The 12,848-nt window shown below is 36.9% G+C and overlaps 1 protein-coding gene across 2 annotated transcripts in view; it reads right to left on the reverse strand.

Moving 5' to 3' along the window:
* Positions 1–12,848, reverse strand: part of pax3a (paired box 3a) — a 78,820-nt gene that overhangs the window by 53,249 nt on the left and 12,723 nt on the right. For both annotated transcript variants that reach the window (XM_065262254.2, XM_065262253.2), the window contains exons 5-8: positions 9,959–10,158; positions 8,601–8,766; positions 8,101–8,321; positions 3,770–4,033 (exon numbers count right to left, since the gene is read on the reverse strand). In XM_065262254.2, the coding sequence (XP_065118326.1) occupies positions 3,770–4,033; positions 8,101–8,321; positions 8,601–8,766; positions 9,959–10,158 (851 nt within the window). The remainder of the gene's footprint in view (positions 1–3,769; positions 4,034–8,100; positions 8,322–8,600; positions 8,767–9,958; positions 10,159–12,848) is intronic.

Consider the following 12,848-nt stretch of genomic DNA (forward strand, 5'->3'; position numbering starts at 1 on the left):
AGAATATGTATTACCTGTTTATTTCAGTATGGTAATTACATATCAAAATGATTTTAAGAAATATATTGTAAGAAATATTGTTATCACAATGTTGAACAGTAGAATCGCAAATTGCATTCCTCCCAATATCATGCAGCCCTAATATTTTATATATAACCCTAAGTTACGTGTTTTCACAGACATGATCTTTACATAATAACTTTAGCTGGGTTTTCACAGGCAGGGTCACAAATAAAAAAAAGTGTGGATGGCACAGGCTTTAAGTGAACAAGAAGGACTGGCGTATCACGCAAAATTGAAATTTGGCAGGGGCGTCAGTTTGTGTTGAAAAGTGGTGGGGACAAAAGATCAGATGAAAAAACATGACAGCAGGACTGGAAAAATATTGAATAATGACGCATAAAAAATGGGCAAAAAACACACCATAAGCACACAACGCAACTTATGTGACACTGGAACATAAAACCAGACATACACTGCACAAAATGATTTTCAAGAAAAAAATTCTTAGTATTTTTGTCTTGTTTTCAGGAAAAATATCTAAAAATTCTTAAATTAAGATGCTTTTTCTTAATGAGCAAAACAACCCAAGAAAATAAGTCTAGTTTTTAGACCAAAAATATCAAATTTCAGTGATTTTGTGCATTAAACAAGCAAAAAAAATCTGCCAATGGGGTAAGCAAAATAATCTTAAATTTTTTATTAAACACTAAATTCAGGAAAAATTTGCTTACCCCATTGGCAGATTTTTTTGCTTGTTTTATGCTCAAAATCACTTAAATTTGATATTTTTGGTCTAAAAACTAGACTTATATTTAACTATATTAAATTAATTTAGATATTTTTACTGTAAGCAAGACAAAAATACTAAGAATTTTTTTTTTCTTGAAAATAATTTTTTGCAGTGTGCACTGCAAATAAAATGACTTTCTTAGTATTTTTGTCTTGTTTTCAGTAGAAATATCTAAAAATTCTTAAATCAAGATGTATTTTCTTGATTAGCAAAATGATGTAAGAAAATAAGTCTAGTTTTTAGACCAAAAATATGAAATTTAAGTGATCTTTTGCATGAACAAAAAATCTGCCAAAGGGGTAAGCAAATTTTTGAATTTTTCTTGAATTTAGTGTTTTAGAAAAAGAAAAAGGTTCAAGATTTTTTGCTTAACCCATTGGCAGATTTTTTTTTTTTGGCTTGTTTTATGCACAAAATCACTTAAATTTGATATTTTTGGTCTAAAAACTAGACTTATTTTCTTTGGTCGTTTTGCTCATCAAGAAAAAGCATCTTAATTTAAGATACTAAGAATACTAAGAATTTTTTCTAAAAAATCCTTTTTTGAAGTGTAAAACAAGCCAAATTATCTGCCAATGGGGTGAGAAAATTTTGCTTAAATTAAGTTTTTAAGAAAAAACTAATCTTATTTTAAGATTTTTTTCCTCACCCCATTGGCAGACATTTTTGCTTGTTTTAATCACAAATTCACTTAAATTGTATGGTTGGTCTAAAAACTAGACTTACTTTCTTAGGTCATTTTGCACATCAAGAGAAAGCATCTTAATTTAAGAATTTTTAGATATTTCTACTGAAAATAATACAAAAGTAGGAAAAGTAGGAAAGTCATTTTTGCAGTGTATTGCTTGATTTTTCAGAACATTTTAACCAAATGCTTTCAAAAAGTGGTGGGGACAAAATCAGCCATTTCAAAAAGTGGTGGGGACATGTCCCCAGCGTCCCCAGTGTAAATGACACCTATGAAATTTGGTGTATGTATTGCACGAATTTTCACACTGTGTGCTATTTATACACAAATCATGATAACGGACTGATGCATGCTTGTGTGTGTGTAATTTTTCCAGCTAACAATATATGTTTGAAGCACATTATTAATATAACACATTATAAAACATCTGTACTTTTTAATATGGCGCTTTTTTCATGGATTGGTTTCTCTTTTTTTTACAATTGTCACTTGGGTTTGGAGTTAGAACAACTTTTTGTTACATAAAGCCCCAAACCCCAATTTTAACCCCAACTCCAAAAAAACCATTTACAAATAGACAAAAAGATGAAAAAATATATATATGAGCAAATCCCTAATCTAACCTCAAACCCAAGCAACAATGACTTAATAAACAGAATAAAATTGAGAAACCAATACAAAAAACAACACGAAAAGATGCAGCGTATTAAGTGAACGAGAAGGACTGGCGTATCATATGCACGCAAAATTGAAATTTGGTGTATGTACTGCACGACTTTTCACACTGTGTGCTATTTATACACAAATCATGATAATGGATTGATGCATGCTTGTGTGTGTCATTCTTCCAGCTAACAATATATGTTTGAAGCACATTATTAAATATGTATAAAACATGTGTACTCTTTAATATGGCGCTTTTCCTGTTTCATGTATTTGGTTTCTCTTTTTTAAAAAGTTTTTTAGCATTGTCGCTTTTACCATTGTCGTTTAGAACAACTTTTTGTTACATAAAGTGACATCCTACCCCAAACTCCAATTCTAACCCCAACTCCAAGCGACCATGGTTTAAAAGTAGACAACAAGATGATAAAAAGCAAATCCCTTACCTCAAACCCAAGTGACAATGGTTTAAAAAAACAGAATAAAATTGAGAAACCAATACATAAAACGACACGAAAAGATGCAGCGTATTAAGTGAACGAGAAGGACTGGCGTATCATATGCACGCAAAATTGAAATTTGGTGTATTTATTGCACGAATTTTCACACTGTGTGCTATTTACACGCAAATCATGATAATGGACTGATGCATGCTTGTGTGCGTGTCATTCTTCCAGCTAACAATATATGTTTGAAGCACATTATTAAATATGTATAAAACATGTGTACTCTTTAATGTGGCACTTTTCCTGTTTCATGTATTTGGTTTCTCTTTTTTTAAAAGTTTTTTACCATTGTCGCTTTTTACCATTGTCGTTTAGAACAACTTTTTGTTACATAAAGTGACATCCTACCCCAAACTCCAATTCTAACCCCAACTCCAAGCGACCATGGTTTAAAAGTAGACAACAAGATGATAAAAAGCAAATCCCTTACCTCAAACCCAAGTGACAATGGTTTAAAAAAACTGAATAAAATTGAGAAACCAATACATAAAACGACACGAAAAGATGCAGCGTATTAAGTGAACGAGAAGGACTGGCGTATCATATGCACGCAAAATTGAAATTTGGTGTATTTATTGCACGAATTTTCACACTGTGTGCTATTTATACACAAATCATGATAACGGACTGATGCATGCTTGTGTGTGTCATTTTTCCAGCTAACAATATATGTTTGAAGCACATTATTACATATGTATAAAACATTTGTACTCTTTAATATGGTGCTTTCGTGTTGTTTCATCGGTTTTTACCATTGTCGCTATTTACCATTGTGGTTAGGGGTTAGAACAACTTTTTGTTACATAAAGTGACATCCTAACCCAAACTCCAATTCTAACCGCAACTCAAAGCAACCATGGTTTAAAAATAAACAAAAAGATGAAAAAATATATAAGCAAATCCCTAACCTCAAACCCAAACAACAATGACTTAAAAAACTGGGAGAAAAAATGGAAAACCCGATACATAAACGACACAAAAAGATGGAGCGTATTAAGTGAATGGGAAGGACTGGCGTATCATATGCATGCAAAATTGGAATTTGGCCTATGAATTGCACAACTTTTCACACTGCGTGCTATTTATACGCACTTCGTAAGAATGGGTGTTGGTATTTACCTTGCTCTGTCCATATTGGCTGTATTGGTAAGATGCAACATGGTCCACGCTGTAGCCAGATGAACTGTAGCTGGAAGGGCAGTAGGATTGAGAACTGGGCAGCGTTGGCATGCTTGGCAGACCCGACAGAGCCTCCAGTCTCTGAGAGGAGTGACAGCTGGGAGCCATGCCCGTGCTGGGCTCCAAACCGCCCGTCAGCGGGGAGAGAGCAAAATCACTCTGGGGCTGATGGGGAACTCCGCCCGGATTCAACAGTCCCATCACCTGACAGGACACAAGAGCAAACAGATTGGTTATCAAATGCATTTGGTAGGAAAGAAGATGACATCACTTTTAAGAGGTCTGACTTGGGCACCAAGAATCTTAGTGGCCACCAAAATCCTGGGAATCGTATTTGTTATATGCAAAATAAAAAAATATAAATTGCTTTATTTATATTATACACATTTACTTACTTACTCTGCGCCACATAAAACATTATAAGCCTCCTTTTCTTTTAAGCCTTGTGATGTGGAATGAACATATTAAACTAAACATAATTTTGTAATTTAATCCATAAAGAAAAAATCCTTATAACCGAACAACAGACTGTGACATCTCAACCCTGTGTCTGCAAACGGATCTGTTGACAGCGAGTAAAGATCTTACACCGCCTGTGTCTAAATCTCTGCGGTGACGGACAGATGGACACAGGACACGAGTGTACCATCATGAGCGTGTCTGTTAGCTCTCATACGCCACACACATCAGCTCTCTGCTAATCATTAATCCAAACCAGCCCGACCCAAAAAAAAAAACTCCCGCACACCGACCGACCGCCCGGCTGTCCAGAAACCATGAGAGTCAAATTATTCCCCGTCCAATCGGACACATGGTTTCTTTTAACCCATTGCCTAGCGCAGCCAAAGGAGGGCGGAGTCTACATTTCTTCGCCCGGTTAACATTTTCCTAATAACAATTTTGTGTTTGAGAAATTGCCGAGCCAGTTTAAAAAAAGGAAATTTTTAAAGTAAGAAAAGCTTGAGAAGAAAAATGAGTTTTCCTTCAGTATTCCTTCAGAGATTACACATTAAACGTGTTGGTATAAGGGGGTAACTGTAAATTTTTTATCCCAAATTTCACAAGAAATCTTTTGGGGACATCCTCACCAATTCCATATGCTGTATTTTGTTTTTAAAATGTGTGTATGTGTGGTTCGTCCTCATTGTGTGCATATGCGTGTCCATGAAATTCCTCTCTGGATTCATGAAAGAGATTTTCAGGTGTTTTTTCGCCACCTTGCAGATAACTCAACGTTCACACGCTCTGTAATATAAAGTACGACAGCACATGTGTGAGCCACAGTGATGTGTGATGCTTAACAAATGAGAAGCACATGGAGGTTAAACTCTCTCGTTCACCTCCCGGTGGGAGGCCCGGACCCCACGACATCTGAGGTGAAACCTAAAATGTTCTTTCCATCGTGAGACCACAGACAGGAGTTGTTGACAAAAAGCTTCCTCATAAAACATTTTCCCAGCCAGCGCGATGCATGTACGCGCAGCTGTACGATGAAACCTGGGGGACGAATCCGGCCCACATTCAACAATATGCAGATAGACCTCCCTTTCTTCATTTATACACAATTTAAATTTACAAAGCCACCATGTTGCCTTCATGAAATCACTGCGGTGGGTAAGTAAATGTTTTCCAAAGTGTGAGAGAAATTATGATTCATTTTGAGCTTGTTTAGTAAAATTGAAATGTAAACAAACAGATCCATGTGCCGCCATGTTGAAATGCATCAATAAGCAGAAATAAGGCAAAATGTTTGCATTGGTTTACTTCAACATATTGGTTCTCATTTAGAAGATAACATTGCACAGCACTGTAATACAAAAAAATCATGCACATCTGCAATGCTTTGATGCCGAGTAAATTTTAAGAGAATTTTACAGCTTACTATTTTAAATAAGAAGGAAGAAAAGCAAACATTAACTTTTATTTGTTATTTATTTATAATAATTGATATACAGGCCTATATGTAATTGATATATAGTACTGTTCAGGCATGAGCATTATTGAAAAATTAAGGTGAATAATTGCCATTTTACTTAACAAACCAATTTACCCAACGCACATCCCCAGCTTCTTTTAGCGACCACGTATAAATACATAATTCAAACAATTAGCCGACAAAAAACTCATTTGCATAAATTACACAGCACATTACCAAAAGTAAATTCTCCCATTCGGATCAATTAAGAATCTGGAATCCCATAATTACAATCCCAGACGCACCAATATCAACTATCATCGTCATGACGACGAGACTCCTTGCGCCACCGGTCGACCCTGTCCTTGGTTACACACACACACACACAAGCTAATGGCAATAGCAGATTGAGTATTAGTGAGAGAGTTACCTGACCTGCAAGTCATTCCCGGCACAGGAATGTCGCCTTAATGACCGGGAATTGGTTCTGATTAGAAACCCTGCTGCCGAGGGCATTACAATTAGACACACTTCAATTAATACGTCATGTTAAATAACTTTGTGCTGTTCAGTTATTGTACGCAGGATCGATATTGGTGAAGATGTGTCATTTTGTAAGATTCGTAAGGATATTAAAGTGAACAGGAATATATGTGCATAATATTGGTTATACACATATGGAAATGTGTGTTCCCGTATGCATCTTGAATGCATTGCAAGTCACTTTAAAGTGTCGGCCAGATGCACAGAACTTAAAAAACTGACACAGTTTGATACCGTATGACTTTGTCTCTTTGTTAACCGTACATGCTATCTTATTACATATTTATATAGTACTGTGCAAAAGTCTTTAGATTTGTTGTTTTTGCAATTGTATAGTGATCATATATAATTATTTCTCAGTGTCTTTATTAGAATACAACCAGAAAATACAGGACATTTATATGTAGTATTAAAAAACAGTATAAAAGTATAAGATTAAGTTTTTAGGCTAAAATCAACTTTCTCTTGAGCAATAGCAGGCAACTCTTAAACCTAAATTAAATTAAATCCTAATTTTTTTATTCTTATCGAATGACTTTAAGACTTCAGTCTCCTCAAAAAAGCTCAAGATGTGCTTCTTAACAAAAGAGTCACTGAATGATGCATGAAGAAGACATTTAGTTCTGAAAATGGTTTTATTTAAATTTTGTTTACATATTTCCTGGTTGTATTTTAATAAAAAGCATGACAAATAAATATTAATGGACATTAAAACTTTGCTAAAACAACAAAGCTGGTGGTGGTGGCCTAAGACTTTTGCACAGATATATAAAAATAGACACCACTTTAGGATTATTTTTAATTTGTCTAAATGTACTATTTATAGGTAAAATGATCTTTTATTATAAGTTTCTAATAAAATGTATGGTTTTTTTGCATTTATTTACTGAAAATTTTAATGGGGAAAACATGGTCGAAATAATGAAAAACCGATCTTGAATACTGCTGAGAAAATAAGTTAAAATATATATTTTTTTCGATAACAAAATACTAATGTTTTTAATAACCCTGATTTGAATCACATCTTGTGACTTTGTATTGCGGTTGGGTCGCTTTATGTCTCATGAGGTTTGCTTTTGTTGGAATTCAAAAGACACTGGAAAGAAATTTCGTAATACATGTAGAAATGATAATAAAATGCAAAACTTGAGTTGTCTCTTACTTTTTTTTTACTACGGCTGTATATATGTAAACTACGGTATCAGATCAACAGTGTTTTCTTATATTTCAGCATTGTTGGTTTGCTATAAATGTCCACAAAACCTACAGATGGGTTTTTCATATTGTTTTCAGCTTCGAAGCCCCGGGGCACCGTCTGTCTCTATCAATCTATTTATCCTGATGTGTCCATCCATCTCTTTCTCTCTTTCATGTTGTTTATCTGTCTCTTGCAGCGTTCAGGTTTTGGTTTCTTCGCTTACAGAAGGACAGTCCACAGACCGAAGCTTTCCTCTTTAACTCTTTTGAGCAGTCAGGAGCTCATTTTCTGCTTGTTAGCGCGTCACGCGCATCAGGCGAGCTGACGGATAACAGCTGATGAGTGTGTAATCACAAATAATTGTCTTTCAGATCTCGTTTCCGTCATTTGGTCCTTGTCCTCATCTTCGAACCTTCTGTCTCGACATCCGTTGGTTAGCATTAAAACAGAAGCGACTCTATAAACGACACTGATGATCGAAACTGCCATTTTGAATGGTATACCTGTGCAAACCTAATGACCATCCAGGATATCACCTAACAAGATGCAAACCTATTTTTGCATATATATATATATATATATATATATAGACAGGTGGCTTTTCAGTAAACTAACCTGTGATGGGATGCCGTTGCTGATGGCAGAGTTAACTGAGTTTGCATGGCCTGGCGTGGCCACGTAGCCATCCGAGTAACCAGAGAAGCCATGGCGTCCGGAGGAGAGGCAGTAGGCCGAACTCCCCTCCTGCGGTCCCGGTCCGCTGCCAAGCCCAGTCTGATGCACTGAAGTTGGAGGCAGAGGTTGAGGTCGATGAACCGTACTGGGTTGCTCAGACACTGTGGAGAAAAAGGCAGAAATAAGCAGAAAGATAATAAATGAATTGCGGTTGTGCTTTATAAAAACTTGCATTTCAGAAAAGTTTTGCGCATGTGAAAATGTCTGCATTTCGGCACTTGAAAATGTTTTTTGACAAGAACAAAGTTGGTGTATTAATTTAATTCCTGAGTGATCCAAAGTGTGTGTCCCCTTGGAATCGAACCCACAACTTTTTGATGAGTTGCGAATGCAACGCTCTTCCAACTGAGCTTTGAATATACCATGTTAGGTCTTCTCACCTTGTGAAATAGATGATGGAGGATACGGGCTGTCCGCCAGCTGATAGGGCTGCAAACTTGACATGGCAGAGGGCGGGAAGCCACCGGGAATCAGGTGATTAAATGCCATCAGCTGATTGGCTCCAGCCTGCTTCCTCCAACGAGCTCGTCTGTTACTAAACCACACCTATGGGAGAACAAACAACGGTAACACTTTACAAAAAGGTTGTATTGGTTAACATTAGTCAATGCATTAAATAACATGAACAAACAAATTAACTATATAGTTTTTCAGCATTAATTAATTCTTGTTATACCACGAGCCTGTTAAATGCTTTATTCTGATTGGTTCCACGGGGTATGCATTATTTTTCAATAAACGCACACCTAACCTGTCAAATGTCTGAAAAATAACTCTTAGAGTAATGTCTGTGGTAATTATGGTATACGCGTAATCATTGCCTGCGGTACTTTGAATTATTTGAAAATAATGCACACTCGCACTGTCACCTTAGGTGTGCATAATTTTTTTAATAATTCAATGGCCTGTCGTCAATTAAGTATTTTCACACCTTTATTTCAGTTCAGTTTATTTCTATAGTGCTTTTTACAATTTTGCATTGTATAAATGCAGCTTTACGCTAAAAACATTAAAAAATATGACCTCAACTTAATTTTAGTGCTTGGTAACATCAACATTTTCAATTGTGGCAACAGTCAGTTTCTGAAATCCGCAAAACTTTAACCGAGGCAACTGAAAAATTGAAAGTCACTTGACTTTGAATTGTCTTGACAGAGGCTTACTGAATACATGATATTATCGCAAAATATCCTTTATGTGGTTTGTCTGTGTGTGCGCTTGTATCCGTGTATACACAGACACTCTTTGTGTATTCAGTGGCTTAAGGCTTGTTTTTCGGACAGGAATTGAAAGGATGATATCATGTCACGGGTTCAAGTTTAATTGGGTTAAAAGGACTTAATAATAGACTCATTAAAAAGTTTTGGATCTGGGGGTTTTCTGCGGTACAACAGAAATACGAGGGTACAAACATGAAGTCAGACGTGGCACAAGAAGTCATGCGTGTGTCGTGTGACTGTAGGGAAGGGGTGTGTGGTTAAACGCGGGGAAATTTACAGAGCTAAACATATTTACATGGGCATTTTTTAAGGAAATCCTGCATGAATATCATGAGGGAACGATATGAATAGACAAAGTAATACCAGTAATTTAGTGCCCATAAGGAAAACATCTTATAAATCAAACTAAATAATGTTTATTTGGAAATGTAAAAATGTTTTTGTGAGAGTTAGGGCAAGGGGATGGAATATAAAGTTTGAACAATAGGGTGTTTGTGTGTGTGTGTGTGTTTGTGTACCTGCACTCGTGCCTCTGTGAGTTTGGCTCTTTGTGCGAGCTCTTCTCTTGTGTATATATCAGGGTAGTGTGTGCGTTCAAAAGCTCTCTCTAACTCCTCCAGCTGCTCGGCCGTGAACGTGGTCCGACTACGGCGCTGTTTCCTCTTCAGTGGCAAACCCGGTTCTGAGTCCACATCAGAGCCCTCGTCTGAGTGACTCGCTATAGACGAAACACAACGTAAATCACATTAAAAACAATAACTCAAAAGTAAACTCATCTGTCAGAGTCCCAGTTTGTTTCAGAAAATACTCTTTCTGAAACTCAACACTGCGTTCATTTAGATATGCATAACGATTAATCGCGACTAATCAGAATAAAAGTTTTTGTTTACATCATGTATGTGTGTGTGTGCTGTGTATAATAATTATGTATATGCACACATGCATGTATAATTTATAATAAATGCTGTAGAAGTATTGTTCACGGTTAATTCATGTTAACTATGCATTCACTAATTGTTTACAAATACAAGTGTTAACCAAACAACTTTTCACACAAACGTATAAAAGCTTACATTAAAGGTATGTTTATACATGTATGTAAATATTTCTTAAATGTGTGTTTATTATTTATATATAACTAATTACTATACACAGTACACACATACATGATGTTAACAAAATATTTTATTTTGAAACCGATTAGTCGCGATTAATCGCTACGAAACCCTACTTTCAGTTCTCATAGGAAAGTAATGATACAGATAACATTTATATACAAGTACAATAATGATAAAAAAAACATCAGAATATTTCAGAATTTATTGCTTTAAAGTTTAATCGCTACAAATCGGTTTAAAGTTTTAACAGTGAATTAATATTGTTGATTGTTATTTTGTTTCCACTTGATTAAGTTTCTCTAAATTTTTCTCTCCCCATCCTTCTGTATACACACACAAACATACGTCGCTCTCATACGCAGGTATTATTTTGCATGTTATTTCAGCTGACGTTAGGAAGGGGCGAAAGGTTCTTTCGTAGTTAATTCAGCAGAAGAGAATGTTAGTGTGAGCGGAGTGAATCTGTACCCAGAGGAGGGGCGGCCCTATCAAATGATTAGCCTCCTCAAACTAGCGTGACAGTCCGCTATTGTCCAGTAATACGCTGCGAAAGCCCCCGGTCCATGACTCGCCAACGCCACATCTGCTTCGTCTGACGCTTGCCATCTCCTTTCTCCAATTCACTCTTTCGATTTTCACCCCCATACGGTTTACAACACAAAACGTTAAAAAGTCTTCGTTCCACCAAAATCGTTGCCGGAGACCTCAATATAAACAATTATTACAAATATATACGTTTTAATTTAATCACACTGTTTGGAGAAAATATCAATATTTATATAGCTTAAACTCGCACACATTTACAAAGTATAATAATTGCAAAAACTAAATTCATAAGATTTGCTAAATCACCGGTGTTGATTCTTATTTATGTATTCTTACTCAATCTGTATCGCAGAGATTCAATTTTTTTACTGATTTGGTTTTTAACAGCTATCGCCACACTTCAAAATGACAAAAACTCTGTGCAGTTGTATGTATCTCTTACTAAAAGAGGAGCAAATGAAAGATAAATGCTTGAAAGGATAAAGACAGTGCCAGATTTTAAACTAAAATAAGAAGAGACACAAAAAGCAGACAATGTCATCATCCTGGAGCCAAACGGCTGCCCAGCTCACATCACTCCGTGCATCTCCCAGGACTGAGAAGAGACAGAGAGAGAAAGAGACAAGGCCTGCCTTTTTCATTCATCCGCACCACAGAGACGTCTTTAAATGCAGTTTCCCCAAAACTCTGAACTATTTACAGCATACGGAGGCTCCACAGTTAAGGAAACAAGTTCTCATTTCATCTCCACCGTCCAAACTTTAAGACCATAAATGACTAACAGGATGAAAAACGGCAAACGCAAAACATGTTATTCTCTCCGAAATTAAAATAACCAAGAACGTCTGCATGTGTATGAGACTGCCATGGCTACCAAATCTCATTAAGGTCTTGGTACATGCGTTTTTGCTTTTCCTCATGTTTGGATCATAAGCTAAAAAAAGTCAAACTGCAATTTTTATATTACACTGTTGCGTTTGGCATTCTCCCTCTCTCTCTCTTTCTTTCTCTCTCTCTCCTTTGGGAGTTATTTGGCCTGGTCTTTTGTTGGCCTGTTTAGTGGGAATGGTGACTGAGCTCTTTGGAGTCTGATTTCCACGCTCCATCTGTATGTTCCATGAGCTCGATCCGGCTAGCATTGAAACCCCTGTCACCTGCCTGGCAGGGGGCGGGGGGGGGGAGGTGGGCACAATGAGGGCTGGACGCAGGGCAATAGGGGCTCCGCAGGGGAACAGCGGGGGGCCGCCCCCAAACCCTTTCCTTCTCCATGGCCAGGGGGTTACAGAGGTGGAGAGGGATGAAGGTGGGGGAATCATATGGAGGGGGGGTGGTATCGCTCAATGGCACCTGGGGGACCGGTTTGCGGGGTGTGGGAATACCGATGATTCCGCTTTAAGATAATTGTTACCCCCGAATCTCGTCCATCATGTTCATTTAGCGCATTGACGTACGCTAAACAGGCACCTTCGCTCAAATATATGATTTATTAATCGCTCGCTCTCGCTGCGCTTTTCTTAACTGCATGACTGATGCCGGGTTGACACGGAGGTTAAAGATTCAAGGTTCCAACAAACGGTCTCCGATCAGATTAGAGAAATGCACCTAGCACCGTGAACCAGATTCACCCCGAAGATCAGATCGCTTCGGATAATTTCATTAGGAACACTGCTTTTGAGTAAGAAACATCACTTAGAGTTCTCTTGAAATAACATAAATTCATATCTGTCTTTTATTTAACAAATGC

Source organism: Paramisgurnus dabryanus, chromosome 6, assembly GCF_030506205.2.
Source record: "Paramisgurnus dabryanus chromosome 6, PD_genome_1.1, whole genome shotgun sequence".
Taxonomy (NCBI): domain Eukaryota; kingdom Metazoa; phylum Chordata; class Actinopteri; order Cypriniformes; family Cobitidae; genus Paramisgurnus; species Paramisgurnus dabryanus.